A 15,583-nucleotide genomic window follows, 5' to 3' on the forward strand; every position below is an offset into this window, starting at 1 on the left:
AAAAATAATAGTGATTTCTTTTTAAAAAAGTTCAATGTCTTTAAAAAATCATCCTTTTAAACATATTCATGAATTAGCATGTGAAAACTAAAAAATAAAAAGAGAAGAACAAAGGGGAAAAGATAAAACAAACAAAAAACAAAAATACAGGAACTAGCCAAAGAAAAACTATTAAAATTGATGAAAAACATAGAAAGGTGAGAAAACAAAAGACCAGGCAATATCTTCTCAAAATAATAATAATAATAAAGGTCGGCTCAGTGACACACACCATTATAGGCGGTGGCCACTGTTGAATTATAGATGGGCCTTGGCCCATATAAGACAATAATTCGTGGTCAATCTTTTAGGGCCATGTAGGTGCATGACAAGTGGTGTGAAGTTTAGTATCACCTCCCAAATTGAGGAGAGTTGAGGCCTCTTTATATGGGCTGCTCTACCACTTGCCATTCGAAACTTGAGAAGAGTGGTACACGTGTGCTCCTCCTACGCCGTTGCCCACCTCATCATGTGCATGCATCGTGTTTCATGAATCGAGCCAAGCTCAGACCTATGCTTGCGCTTTACTTTTGTTGGGAAAGGTTAATTAATTCGGAATTAATTAGCGAGTCGTTCACAAATGCGACTCAATCGTGGGTCTAAGCCCAGGCCCACGACTCCCTACTCGACGACGTATAAATTGGAGGCGCTTGTGGGATGGATTATGTGGATTAAGATGATCTTCAGCTCAAGATGTTCTTCAATTATGTTACATGGGGTGTCTTAAAAGCAATTTCACTGCAAAAGAGGTGTAAGACAAGGGACCCTTTGTCATCACTGACCTTTGTTTTGGCTGCTGATCTTTTGCAAACAGTAATGGAGCAATGCAGGCAAACATCATCCAAGCATCGTTACCCTATCAAGCAAATCCAGATTTCTGTTATTCAATATGTTGATGGCACGATCCTCATTCTGCCTGCTATTCAAAGCAAAGTAATGCAAGTGAGCAGTCTGTTAGGTCACTATGCTTCTCAAACTTGTTTAAAGATTAACTATCATAAGTCAATTATGGTACCTATTAATGTCACTGAGGTAACTCTGACTCAACTTCTCAATGCTCTTGGATGCAAATAGGGGAGTTTTCCTTTTACTTACTTGGGAATGCCTCTAAGTGCAAAAAAAATTAAGATTGAAGACTTCCATTTGCCAGCAAATTGTGAGAAGACTTGCAAGGTGCTCCACTATGCTATCCTATAATGGTAGACTTTGGCTCGTCAAATTAGTGTTTTGAGCTCTAAATATTCTTCATGAGCACCCTGGCTCTTCCAGTGGCTATCACAAGCCACATCAACAAGTATTTAAGACACTTCCTATGGAGAAAATTTGGTCAGGGCAATGCTAGACTTGCACTAATTTCTTAGAAAAAAGTGTGTAAGGCAAGGTTTCAAGGAAGACCAGATATCCTGGATGTTGCTCCGCATAACAAAGGCCTCATGATGAAAATATGCATAGATTATTTAACAAGGGAAATCTACCTTGGGTTAACGGTTAACCTGATCTGGGAGACCTATTACCTATAGACCTCTCTGGTATTAGGATGGAGGGCTCAAGTTGGTGAAGAACCACCTGAAACTTTTAAACATGTACAAACAAAATTCTGAATGGAAAAATTGGCAATGGACAAACCATACTCCTTTGGCATGACCGGTGGCCAGGGCAACCTTTGATTAATAAATATCCAAAGCTGCATTCTTTTGTCAAAAATGATTCCAAACTGTTGCAAGCTGGATAACATCTGATGACTAAACCCAATTTTTTCATACACCTCTGTCTGCTCAAGCCTTTCTTCAGTACATTGAGCTTCAAGGTCTGATTGATCAGCGCAACAACTTTTGGGTACAGGACATTGCAAATGTCATGGGGGGAACAAAAATACTCCTAAATTAAGATGTATCAGAACCTATGTGCAAATGAGGAGGAGCACATTTTCTTCAAATGGATTTGGAAAAGTGCAAACAAACTAAGACACATGATTTTCCTCTGGCTTCTCCTGCATGATAGAGTCAACATCGGGAATCTCTTAAGAAGAAAAACTTTCCACTTGGAATTTTACGAATGTGTTTTCTATAATGAAAAATCTGAGGAAAGTGCAAGGCATCTCTTCTGGGATTGTTGTTTCTCTCAAGATTGTTGGACCAACATCATTCCAAGCAAAAAGATGGGTATCTCTAACTTGGATGATATACTCCTAGCCCACCAACTACTTCCAAGGAAAATTGCTATTGATGTCTCATACAAGGATGTTGGAACATTTGGGATCCAAATAAATGGCAAGGTCTTCAGAAATGAAGTCGAGACTGTTACCTGTTGGAAATTCAAGCTCAAGGAAGATGTTGTACTGTTGGAGCGGATAATCAAGGCAAAACATTTAAATACTTTGAAAGGATGGATTAGTGCACATCTATGATGCTGGCACTTTGAGAATCAAATCTACTAGATAATTTCATGTTCCCAAGAGTAGGAATTGGTTGAACTCAGTATTTTTTCTTTAATTTTATTGTTGTTTCACTTGTTCCTAGTTATTTTCCTTTACAATTATTTGTTCTACGGTTTGCGATTCAAAGAAACTTGAGGTGAATTCAAGAGAATTTCAAACACCTTTCGGTAGAGTATTAGCTATTAATGAGGTATGTGTTAGTCTAGTAGAATAATGGACATGCTGCCTTTATAACATAGTCTCAACGTATGTTATGATTTGTTATGAATGTTTAATTGGCCATTACACATACGTATATTTATATTTATGTGTCACCTCTGCTTTGAGAAATTTTACTGGTGAATTTATGAACCCCTGTAGAATTTCCTACATAACAAACTTCTTCAAGCTACTTTTACATGCACTTTTAGTTTTTGTAATTAATTGATCTCAAATTATAGAAACACTTATATTAACATCATGTGCCCATAACTTATTGCAACTAGCAATGCTAGTGAGGTTCGCAACCTGACCAAAACCGTTGGAAGCACAAGTGGGTTCATTTTTCACGTGGCATGATAAATTACAATATATGGTGCAAAATATAAGTTTGACTAAAAATGGTTCGGTGTTATGATATCCACTTTCAAATGAAGAAGTCAATTAAATTCAGAAACACATCAATCTATTTCCAACTAAATGAGCACTTGCCATGTTTGAATTAAAAATGGGAATTTTCATATCAGAGTCCCTCTCATACTGCAAAAAAATCTAAGACTGGTCCGTCAAACCTAATGCCATATTTTTCTCAAAAAGGATAAACTGAAACCATATGATTGGTCTGTGTCAAAACCATCGAGCTTTACCCCGATCGAAAATAACTTTGACAGTGATGTGGCCACAATTTTGCAGACCTAGCAAACCCAAACAACACAATACTTGAAAGATAAGTGAAAAAACAAGAGAACGTATGGAAAAAACATGTTTATAGACATTATTAACAAAGCACGTTTGTCCTAAATATTCTACAAAAACACATATATGGGCTTCAATTAATTTCGAAAGGTTGTTTAATATGTGTTTTACAAAATACTCCCTCCGTCCCATAATATAAGAGCGTTTTTGGCACTACACTAAAACCGCTCTTATATTATGGGACGGAGGGAGTACAAGTTAGTCTAAAAATGGTTAGGTGATACGACGATATCCGCTTTGAAATGAGGAAGCCAATTAAATTAGAAAGCGCATCAATCTACTTCCAACTGAAATGAACACTTTCAAACTATCTAGCCACAAAAGAATCATGAAGCGCTCGATACAAAGAGCCAGGGGAAATGATGAGGGAGCGGAATCAATAGAGGTGCAAAATTTATATTAAGAAAACAGATCAACCGAAATGTCATAAATTTCAGAGATTGCCCGGGACATTTCCAAATTGGAAATTTGAAACCATGCATAATTTTCACTCCGAGATGCCTAGTCTATGCTTTGGAACAGCTTCAGCAATTACTATGAGGCGACGAGTACGTGTCCACCACTAGTCACTCTGGGGAATTGAAACGGTCTTCATAGGGAGTTTCATGTGGGAGCCAGGTCTCTGTCACCACGAAGGCCCGGAAATCAATTCAAATCCGGTGTCCACATCGCCGCAGAATGGGGAGTTCCACGCTTTGGCGGTGCCCCATCGAGGAGGGGCGCAAACTAGTCCCCAAGAAATAATAATAAGCAAGTAAAAGGTGTTCAATTCATTCAAGAAGAAGATGCCAAAGAAAAAGGGAACGAGAAATAGCAGCCATGACCATGGCGCCGCCCCCCTCCCCCCTCCGCTTGCTCCCGCCACTTCCTCCTCTCTCTTTATATATATCTGCGCTGAGACAACAAGTGCCAATTATGCATCGGCAGCTCCAAATCGGCCATCGCAGTCTCTGGCCGCTTCCAGGCAGCACGAGCCAAGCCACGAGAGACGGACAATTGGACATATCGCATGCGCTTGACGCCTTGAGAAACCTTCGTGGATTGATCTGGTCCATTTTGATTGTGCACCTAGCAAGCAAAGCATAGGCTGGTTCGTTGAGCGGTTCATGGTGGGACGAGCGATGGCCAGGGCCAGGGCGGTGAGCGGCGGCGGCGAGGAGATGGCGGCGGCGGTGGCGAGCGCGGTGAGCTGCCTCGGCACGGGGGTCGACATGGCGGGCGACCTGCGGCTGAAGCACTGCAAGGCCGCGGAAGGGTGCCTCGTCGCCCGGAGCGGCGGCAAGGCGGCGGCGGTCCCCGTGCCGGGGATGGGCGCGGTGGCCGACGTGCCGGCGGACGTCATGTGCGGCAAGGGCAACCGGGTCAGGATCAGGTCCGACGTGCTCGAGTTCAACAAGGTTTGTTACTAGCTGCTGCTCAACTGCACCTTCCTCTCCTCCTTTTTTCTTGAGAGGCCCTCTAATTTTCTACTCATGCCTTAGAGTTGGAGGAGAAGAATTTTGGCTAAAATGATTTAGTATGAAAATGGAATTTGTTGAGCTGTGTTCAACTGTTAGATCTATATGCACCAAAAAAATGTCAGATTGATAAATCAGAGATGATAAAAATTAACTAGTCAAGTCATGAAACTATTGACCAAGATAATTCATTATCATTCTAATCCAGTTCCCTCGCAATCCCACCCGAGTACTCAACTCCTCGCCCTGGTCAAATTTTCCGACCAAACAAATCAGAGCAGCATGACGAATTACATTATCTTGTATTGACTTTCTAGTTGTCTTGAATCCTGGAGTTCTTGACTAAGCCAAACGCGACGGAACAGTTACTACAAAAGAATACACTCTAGCAGAGAATTCATCAAAGTTTAAAAATAATGGACAATGGCAAACAGCGACGGCCTCAAAATAAGACTAAAACCGTTATATCCCGCTATTCAAAACTTTGAATTTTTGTAAGGAAATTAGAGAACGCGTTCGTGACCGTGGATTGAATCTTGACCGCGCGCGCGCGTGGGTGCAGATGACGGAGCTGTTCAACGGCCGGAGCTCGGTGGCGGGGAAGATCCCGTCGGGGCTCTTCAACGCGTGCTTCGGCCTGGACGGCGGGTCCTGGGCGCAGGACGCCTCCAGCACCAAGTGCCTGGCGCTCGACGGCTACTTCATCTCCCTCCTCGACCTCCACCTCGACTGCCGGCCGCTCGCGCTCGCCGACCGCGTCGTCGCCGACGTGCCCGCCGCCTGGGACCCGTCAGCCATAGCAAGGTACTCTACAGTCTACATAGTGTGCAATGCATACATGTGAGCAGCTCCTGCTTGACCGTACTTGGAAACGAATCATGCAATTGACGAGGCGATCAGCTGTGGACGGCGACCTCCTCGTCCTTTGCCAGGATAGTGCAAGGCCGCCCACGACACTCGTGCCCATGTGGTGTGAAAGATCGTATGCGTGCGCGGTGGAAAATTGACGCAGGGCTTGACTTGTTCAAGTCAAGGTCTCGAATTACCTTTCACAACTTTGTGGGGCCTAATAGTATGTGAACCCTGATCATTTCACCCTCGAGAGTCATGGAAGCATGATGCATCAGATGATGTTTTGTCAGTCAGGACTTAGGACTCGGGACTCAGGATTCAAATTATCAGCTGATCTCCACACTTTTTTCGAAACGGAGGCAAAAGATTTGCCTCATCGATTAATTAAGCAGAAGAGAATTGCCCGGTTAATTAAAGAAAAACCGGACGAAAACCGATACAAACTCACCACATGTGGACTACTCACAGAGCATGCAACCCTATAACCACACAACCAACCCGACAACCAAAACCAACACGCAAGGTCCATCAACCCTCACACTCTTACATCGCAAAGAAGACCCCAACGAGAGTACCTCGCTAAATACCATGCTCATCACCAAAATCCACTGAACCATCAAGCTGCTGCGGACACCTTTCCTGTGGCGCTACTCTTCTTTGCATTGCTCCTGAGAGCCTCCTCCACAATCGTCTTGCCAGATCCAGGGCTAGCCCTCTTCAAACGTTTGAGCAAACTGTGAATCTCAATCTCGAAGAGAATTTCATCAACCTTGTCGCGCACAGACGCCTCGTGCCTCACAGCCACATGCGAGCCGGTAACCGCAACGTCGGAACCTCCACGATCCACAGAGGCGAGCGGCTGGCTGGGCGCTGAAGGATCAGGCGCCAACATACTGACCGCCTCACCATCATCAGCCACGGGTACCACTGACACAATGGACTCAGGTGCCACCGACACAGTGGACTCAGGCGCCTCCAGTTGCTCACATGACAAACGAGAATCATGTCCCTCACACGAGGTCGCTGGCGCGTCGACCTCCATATGCTCCACAGACGGAGGCGAAGCTGGTCTCACACATAGTTGTTGAAGCTCGGGCATGACCTGCAGCACAGGGGTGACGACCTCGACGATGGCCTTATCCTCAACAGTAGCCGACACAAGGGGCAAGACAAACACCGGCGAAGAACTGGCCCCAGCACGAGGGGAGAAACAACCGAAGAGCTCCGTCCCCTCGTCTCCCACGGAACCAACACCAGAAACAACAGGAGGTCGCGGCGTCGGAGCAGTCGGCAACAAAGCCGACACGAGGGAGAGCTTGGTCAGAGTAGCCTCCGCCCGCTCCAGAAAACTCTCAACACGTGCCATCAAGCCTTGCAACATCTTGGACTGATCTGCCAGAGTGGACTGTAGCTGATCTCCACACTGATAAACTGCATGAAAACTAACCCCACTCCCACTCTGTGAATCTGTGAGCAGTTTCATCGAGAGGTACGGGACGCACATCGTCGTCGGGGTGAGCATTGGCGGCCAGGACGTGGTCTACGTGAAGCAGGACAAGTCGTCGCTGCTACCGGAGTCCGAGATCAAGGAGCACCTGGAGAAGCTAGGCGACCAGCTCTTCACCGGGACATGCCCCATGCCTCCTTCACACAGCAAGTCCAGAGATAACAAGACCAAGGTCAAGAAATTTTGTTAATTTTCTGACCATCCCAAACTGAAACTATGATTACCTCAAGCGAAATGTGCTTAAAAGAACTCCATGATTATGACTGCAGCAGGTCCCTGAGGCCTTCAACGTGTTTGATGCCCAGTTAACACAGCCGAGGGTTGAAGGAATGACTAGTCAGGTCGCATGCAAAGAGGTACACTACTATTCCAAGTTGCAACTTATCAACAGTCATGAAGCAGGTCGTCTTTGCTGATTTTCAGCTGATGCAGGGCGTGACAGTGATATACTCCAAGAGGGGAGGGGACACGGCGGCGAGGAGCCACGCCGAGTGGCTGCTCACCGTGCCGGCAAAGCCGGACGCCATCGGCTTCAAGCTTGTGCCCCTGACATCCCTTCTCAAGGGAGTGTCAGGCTTGGGCTTCCTCTCGCATGCCATAAACCTCTACCTGAGATGTAAGACCTCTATCTACTCCAACAACATTTTTGGTCTAGCAGTTTCATGGAAAATCACCAGAGGAGAGAACGTCTATGTGCAGCTAAAAATGCTTAACTATGTCACTGATCTCCAACAGACAAACCCCCGGTAGAAGATTTGAGGTACTTCCTCGACTTCCAGCACCACAGATCATGGGCCCCTGTGCTCAGTGACCTACCCCTCGCTCTGTGTTCGAACCGGCAGGGCGCGAGCCAAGCCTTGCACTTCAGCCTTGTGGGATCAAAGCTCCATGTCAACTCAAACCAGGCAAGAAACCATTCCCCTTTGCTTCAAACCATCTGCAAATCCAATGGAGATGCATGCTCACTCAACTAAATGCAGGTTATCATTCCAAACTTGCCGGTCACCGGGATGAGACTGCATCTAGAAGGCAAGAAGAACAACAGGTAGCTGTGCTATCTGCAGTTTGCTGTAGCAGTATGTTCAGTTTTCTTCTATTGGTCCCGCAAAAAAAAAAAAAGTTTTCTTCTATTGGAATGTTGACTGAACATCTTCATGTCATGGTCAGGCTAGGCCTCCACCTGCAGCATCTGGCGAGCACCCCAACGTTCATCAAGGGACGGCGGGACAAGCCGCCGATATGGCGCGGGTCGGAGGCGGTCTCCGACGAGCGGTACCACGAGCCGGTGCAGCGGCGGATGTTCGCCCGCGTCTGCACCGCGCCGGTGAAGTACGATCCCAACTGGTGCAGCGCGCACCGGCGGACCGCGTACGTCGTGTCCGGCGTGCAGCTGCACGTCAGGGCCCACGACTCGACCGCCGTGCTGCACCTCAGGGTCCTGTACACCGAGCTGGCAGGGTACGCCGTGGTGCAGTCCAAATGGGCGCACAACACGGCGAGGCTCTCGGGTAAAGGGAGCTTCCTGTCCAAGTCGTTAGGGGCGGCGGCGTCTTCGGGCGCCGCTGAGAGAGACCGGCAGGAACCGGCAAGAGTCAACGTCGACTCCGGCGTGTTCGCCGGAGGGCCGCCGGTGCCCGTCGGCGACCAGAAGCTGCTCAAGTTTGTTGACACGTCTCAGGTTACCATGGGGCCGCAGGACGCCCCTGGGTACTGGCTGGTCACAGGTGCAAAGCTTGATGTCGAGAAGGGGAAGATCTCACTCCATGTCAAGTTCTCACTGCTGGCTCCAGTTTCTTGACAAGCTGCTCCAAGAACTGTACAGTATCAGACTTGCTATCTTTTGTCATGCATTCTTTCAGAAATTTGTACAGGGAATCAGACCCAGGGAAATCCAATGGGCAACATTTCTATTTCTGATTGTCAGGCTGGAATGTAAATCAACGACGAGTATTGTAATGGAATTTCCAACCAAAACACCATGGTAAATAGAGGAGAGCCAATAATCATGTGAGAATAACAATATATTCACAACCTGGGCAGCGGGGGTATGGAGGAGCAGAACCAAGCAAACACTCTAGCTACATTACAGATGGGAGAAGGACGTGGAGACCCGTCCAGCCTATACAAAAGCATCAGGTGCATCGACGACAAAACGAGGGCGAGCCGTAGGGGGTTAGACCTCGCCTCAGGGCCACCTCCTCTACGGCAGAGAAGCAATCACGTCAGATCCGAGCCTACTGCCCTTTCCCCGGCTCCCAAGATTATCACAGGGTCATCTGTGCTATCATCTCAACCACAAAACTAATACGTAATGGAACGAAACAAATACAGAGCGAAATGGACTCTATGGAATAGTACGCCGCCTCAAGTTAGTGCCGCCGTCATTGGAAGTTGCGTGCCAACCCACTTCGTGTTGCGCTTCTGCACACAAGGAACAAAATTCACTGTGGGTTAGAGGAAGAAACTGTATGAAGATGTAATTTCAGGAAGAGGGTGGTAAAAGATAAAGTCTCCTTAAATTTTTTCAGTTTCACCACATAGTAGTTGAGCTTATAGGTACGACAGACTTGAGAGCTTTCTCCAGTATCAAATTTACCAAGTGGCAAAATAATTCTAAGCTTTTGTTGTAAATGTAGTTCTGTACACCTGAATAATTCACAATTTCACATGTTCTCCTCGTATATTTTTTTAGTGGCATGACATCGTAAGAGAACTAATCACTAAGAGCAAATATGGACATAAAATTGCAGGTGCAACATAACAAAACTAAGATCACTTGGTGATGGAAATATTAAACAGAAATTGCTACTAATGTCACACATGGCAAATCATCATCCCAAGAATGTCATTTGAACTATTTCAATCAGAATAAGTTCCTGAAAACGTTTAAGAATCTGTGAAGATGTACCTTCCAGGAAGCAGTTGAGAACTCCCAGACCCTTTTGAGTTACCAAGCCGCCTGGCTTTGATTTCTTGGTCCTTATCGACACGCATAGCTGCAACTTCTTTCTCCATGGCAGCAACCTCTCGCCTCATCTTTTTAGCCTCCACTTCCATGGCTTTGGTTAAGGTATCAACTTTCTTTGCTAACATCTGCAAGACAAAAGGAGATAATAAATAACTTTATAATGTCCGCATCATGTCCGCACAAACTGCATAAATAAGAAATGGTTGCATACTTCAATGGCATCATCTTTGTCCTTTAGACTTTGATCTTTTTCATGGCATGCTTTCCTCAAAGATACCACCTCCTTCTGCAACATATTATACAGGAAACCAGAGACCATTTCAATTGAGTTGCTATTTGTGGTTTCATTACTTCTCTGATCTGCATTGCTATTTGGACTTTCATTAGTTCCCTCATCCACAGTCCCTTTCCAACCATCATTCGCTTCACGATCTTTAACTGCATCTGTAGATTTGTTAAGTAAATGTGATCCATTCCCATGGACCTTTCCCCTGTCTTGTGACCTAGTTCCACCATCAAATGACTTTGAAGTTCCTTTAGCGTGTTTTAGTATCAAGCTGCTGCTAGAAGAAAGAGAGGATCTTGAATGGAAAGATGGAGATCTCCTTGTTAATAAGCCATTTGGTGAGACTTTAGACACATTATCTGCTCCGCCGAGTGATAACCGACGGGAAGGACCGTTGCTGAAACTCTTCCCTTCAGTAGGCGGTCGACTAGAGCCACTTGGTGGCCCTCGCAGTCCATCTTCCAAAACTTTCAGGCGCAACTGGTATTTTTCCTGAGTTTATGAAGAACTAACAAGTTTAGCCTGTCTGAACAATTCCCTTAACAAGTTCTAGCTCACACTGAATTAAAACAGAACGGTTTGCAAACCTTAAGTTGAGCTTCAGACCGTGCTGTTCGTTCTGCAACAGCAAGCTTATCACGAAGTTGTTGCATTTCACCCTGCAGAAACCCCCCAAAAAAGGTAATTACAGGTTGCCACATATGATTTCAATAAAAGAGCCAGCAGGCAAAACGTTTAACTTCACCAAGAACAAGCATATGCCTGCATCTAAGCAAACAATGCACATCAATAACAGAAAGGCATAAATAAATCCTACTAGTCTCACCTGCATGAATCTGCGCTCTTCAAGCCACTGTTTAACTGGCATCACTTTATCATTAGAATCTTTCCACTCATTTGCTACCACCACAGCAACCCTATTTGCTGTAACTTTCGCACGAGCAAGTTCACGGTCAAGTGTTTTTCTTTCGTCCTGACAAAATCATGAACATAACTAGGTATCAGCCAATTAATATTTGATGGCAAAGGCAACAAATTAAGGGTAGTTTGTTACATTCATCTCCTGCACTTTGCGCTGGTAATCTCTAACAGCATTGGCAGCTGCACCACCTGCAAGAACAGACTCTTCCAGCTCCCTCACAGTTTGACTAAGCTTTTCAACTTCTGCAACCTTTTGGCGATGCAACTTATCCAATATCTTATTTTCTTCCTGCAATGCATAAAGTAAACAATTCAGCATTTTCATAGCTCTATTGCTATATGTTGGAAGTTATTTACTCCAGATGGCCAAGAATACACTACATGCACCCACATACATGACAGATCTCAATTTGCTTCATCAAATCTTGGTTCTTGTTTTGCAAGTCATCAACCATAGCAGCTTTTGCCATTGCTATTTGCACAGTCCTTTCTGCTTCCAGTAGTGCTGCCTCTTTTTGTTTTGTTAGTCGATCCAAGGCTCTATTATCCTCCTGGAGCTTTGCAATCTGAAATCAACCAAGTCAATTTCATAGTTTATCATCTCTTTTGTTCATGTGAATACATGACTACTGGAAAGTTGCAATTAGATACTCCCTCCATATCACAAATAAGTGACATTTTGGACGTTGACACAGCCTTCGAGATGTAATTTTGTCCACTAACTCCTATTGTAATATATGTATAAAAGACAAGAAAAATATAGTGCTCTAGAAATACCTTTCGAGACAATTTACACATGATTTTCAAATTTCCAATATGAATAATTAAAATGATATTCGCAGTCAAGGTTCAAAAAAAATCACTGGAGACATGTCCAAAACATCACTTATTTGTGACAAGGAGTAACCATCTAGGTGCATTGGAGGATGAAGATTGTGGGCTGTTAGGGAGACATTATAAATTCATGACAAACACAAAAATAGAAGGGGGGATATATGAAGTAAAAGTAGAACCTCTTGCCGAGATAGCTTTAGCTCTGCTTCAAGTGGGGCAAGAATGGCTTCAATTGGCGGCATGTCATCATCCTTTTGAGCTGCATGCACTCTTCGCAAAGTAGCTTCTGCCGCAAACTGAGCAGCCATTGCAGCCTTTTTCTCGTCATTTATCTTCTTGACTTCTAGATTCTACAAGTTTTATTCTCTATATTAAAGCACAATCAAAAGACAGAGAATAGCAAAAGATAAGACATAAATCATAAGACAGTACTTTGTTATCTAGGTGATATTCTGTCAACTTGAGCTTCTCGTCCATCCTCTCCAGCTCATCTGTAAGCTGCCACACAAGATTACAGTCATGTTAATCAGAGAAAGTAGGTAATCATCGTCAGGTTTATGGTTAATAAAAAATAATTAGTATCAACAAGTAATTCAGCGTTTTAACTTATGAACTTACACGAAACAGAAAAAATATTCAGTATAATATGAGCTGCAATAACTTATACTCAAACTTGTTTTCTAATTCATAGTTCTCTAGTCAGAGGATTTCAAGCCCTAAGTTTCAATCCATAATGATAGGTTGACAACAAACAAGTGAAATTCAATATAGGTATACACAAGCATTTTAAGTTCTTCGACGCCAATTTATAATAAGAACTCATTGTCCACCAAAAAATATGCAATCATCGATAGTGATTCACATAAAATAAAAGGACTACTAGTGCATTATGACATTCGAATGGTCAAGAAAATGAAAATAATAATCAATAGCACATCATAAATATTTTATATTTCAAAGTTTGTTAACATGAAAGCAGGATATAGTATGCCAATGCACAAATATATAAGCTCCTCTACCTTATCTATGGACCATGGAATGTATTGAAACCCAAGAGTGGAAGAAAGCTGTATTATTCAAGTGCAACTGAAGAACTCAATTCGTGAAAAGCCATGCTACCATATTTGACCAATTAACTCTTGACGCCAAAAAAAAATATTGATAAAAGAATAACAGAGAGCGAAAGTAAGCTATAAGCATACAGTAACCCAGTCATAGTAATCCTAAGAGTTGGCAACAAGAGCCATTAGGCCCTGTTTGGTTCGGCTGTGGATTTCTAAAAGCAGCTGTGAAAAATCTGCTGCGGAAAAACAGCTGTGGAAAATCTGATGTAAAAAATATGTAGGTCATTTGGCAAACCAGCTGATACAGCCTTTTCAGATTTTGGCCCGCAGCGGAATCAGATTTTGGAAAGCACGTCCTGGGCTGATTCTGCTTTTGGTTCAGATTTTGGCAGCGGATTTCTGGAATCGGATTCTGCTGGGTTCGCCCTTTGGTTCAGATTCTGCTGCGCGGCAGCGGAATCTGTCGATAAAAGCTGAACCAAACAGGGCCTATGTCACAAGAAAAGAAAAGCCAGGCACCTCCTATACAACAGTTTGGCAGCATAAGTCCCCGGTTAGCAGAATGATTTCATTGTTGTTGAGCATCTAAACCCATTCACATTCAGTCCTTGCAAATCTAAAAATCTAGTTTGATAACCTAGCACACGGTATATCGAAATGAACCAGAATTCAGTGACAGCACACGCAGCAAGAGCCATGAATTAGCATACTGAAGTGTCCATTCTAAATAAATACAAGACCAGCAAAAAAACGAACAGCTTTATCTTTTTACCACAGGTGCTTCTGGCATTGCTTAAGAATGAAGTCATGGAAATTTGGTAGAGTTGAGCACCGAAATACCACAAGTACAGCCCAGAAAAATACAAGGCACAGGACCACTAAAAAATATGAAGCATGAAAAACAAATGGCTATATTCCATTGCTAAGAACAAGATTAAAGATGGCTGTAGAAACACAAACACCTCCTATACGACAGTTGACAGCATAGGTCCCCACTTAGCAAATCGACTTCATTGCTGCTGAACACCTAAACCCATCGTTGCAAAACTAAAATTTTGGTTTGATAATCTAGCATTCAGTGGGCCAAAATGGACCATAATGCAATGACAGTACAAGGTACCTCAACACCGCAACAAGAGGCTAGAGCCATGCAATTAGCATACTGAAGTGCCCATTCTAACTAATAACCTAACCGAATTTGGCACTTCCCCGCAATCCCTGACATCAATTCCAGCCTAAAATAGCAGATACCGCACCTCCGTACCACAAAATCCCAAGAGCAATCGGCAATTTACCTCCTCCACGGCCTTCTCCCGCGCCCTCTCGGACAGCCGCAGCGCGCGTATCTCCGTGTGCGCCTCCCCGAGCTCCCGCTCCTTGTCTGGCACCACAAACCAGCAAAACAGTCAGACCCTATCGAAAACACCGGAGCGAAACGGCAGGGGCAGATCAGCAGCTCACCCCTGAGCTCGTTCTCGAGGCGGGTGAGCTCGACCCGGACGGGATCCGAGCCGTGCATGAGCGCCATGAGCTCGTCGGCGTCGAGGCTGGCCCGCACGGCGCCCCTCCGCCGCGAGAAGCCCCTGGGCGCCGCCACATTCCCCTCCTCGCCGCCGTCGGCCATCTCAGATCTGAGCCCCGGCGGGCCGCCCCGGCATGCAGGGTCCGCCGCGCCCCCCGCGTCGGAGGGAGCCCTCGCCCCGCCGCGCCGGCGAGCCTCCCCCGCCCTAAGCGGCGAGCTCGGGGAGCGCCCCTGCCGCGCGCCGGGATCGGGGAAACCCTAGCTGAGCTCCGGCGCTTGCTCCTCCTCTTCCCCCCGCGTCACTGTGCGTGTGCTGTCTGCTGTGCGTGTCTCGCTTTTAGTAGTTGCGGTTGTCTTGCTCTTAAGTGGCGCGTTTAAAAAACTCGGGGCAGGGGAGGTCGGGGGGAGGGGCTTTTTGGATTATCTTAGTAGTACGTATAAGCGTGTCGGGTTTTGAGAGCGATTAGTGGCTTGATTTCTTTTTCATGGAGGAGGATTAGGGTGGTTCACAATGCTATTTTTAGAGACGGAGATGGAGTGTATTGTTACTCAAGTGTCTCCCTCTCTATTGAGCCTTTGTACTTTATTTATTTTTTAGTTTTTTATTTAGGATTTTTGTACCTTAGGTTTCTTTTGAATGGGTGTATTTATATCTTAAAAAAACACTTTGAATATGGAGGGCAACACATGGTAACTTTGGCGGTGGTGCTCTGCGAGCACAAGTCTCGAGCTTAGGTGTGAA

The 15,583-nt window shown here is 45.0% G+C and overlaps 2 protein-coding genes across 2 annotated transcripts; one reads left to right on the forward strand and one right to left on the reverse strand.

The window, feature by feature from the left end:
• Nucleotides 1-4,253: 4,253 nt before the first annotated feature.
• Nucleotides 4,254-9,228, forward strand: LOC123149677 (MACPF domain-containing protein At1g14780-like). Its single transcript, XM_044569384.1, has 8 exons — nt 4,254-4,827; nt 5,450-5,691; nt 7,217-7,418; nt 7,519-7,602; nt 7,679-7,862; nt 7,982-8,151; nt 8,227-8,291; nt 8,414-9,228. The coding sequence occupies exons 1-8, from the start codon at nt 4,537-4,539 to the stop codon at nt 9,042-9,044; spliced, it is 1,869 nt and encodes a 622-aa protein (XP_044425319.1). The 5' UTR covers nt 4,254-4,536; the 3' UTR covers nt 9,045-9,228.
• LOC123149676 (microtubule-associated protein 70-3) lies at nt 9,229-15,178 on the reverse strand. The gene is made up of 11 exons (XM_044569383.1): nt 14,781-15,178; nt 14,615-14,700; nt 12,688-12,753; nt 12,435-12,605; nt 11,817-11,987; nt 11,555-11,710; nt 11,327-11,473; nt 11,088-11,159; nt 10,426-10,992; nt 10,155-10,339; nt 9,229-9,667 (listed from the first exon to the last, which is right to left on the reverse strand). Exons 1-11 carry the CDS (start codon nt 14,941-14,943, stop codon nt 9,628-9,630), a joined length of 1,824 nt encoding a protein of 607 aa, XP_044425318.1. The 5' UTR covers nt 14,944-15,178; the 3' UTR covers nt 9,229-9,627.
• Between the last annotated feature and the right edge of the window lie 405 nt (nt 15,179-15,583).

This window comes from Triticum aestivum, chromosome 7A (assembly GCF_018294505.1).
Source record: "Triticum aestivum cultivar Chinese Spring chromosome 7A, IWGSC CS RefSeq v2.1, whole genome shotgun sequence".
NCBI lineage: Eukaryota > Viridiplantae > Streptophyta > Magnoliopsida > Poales > Poaceae > Triticum > Triticum aestivum.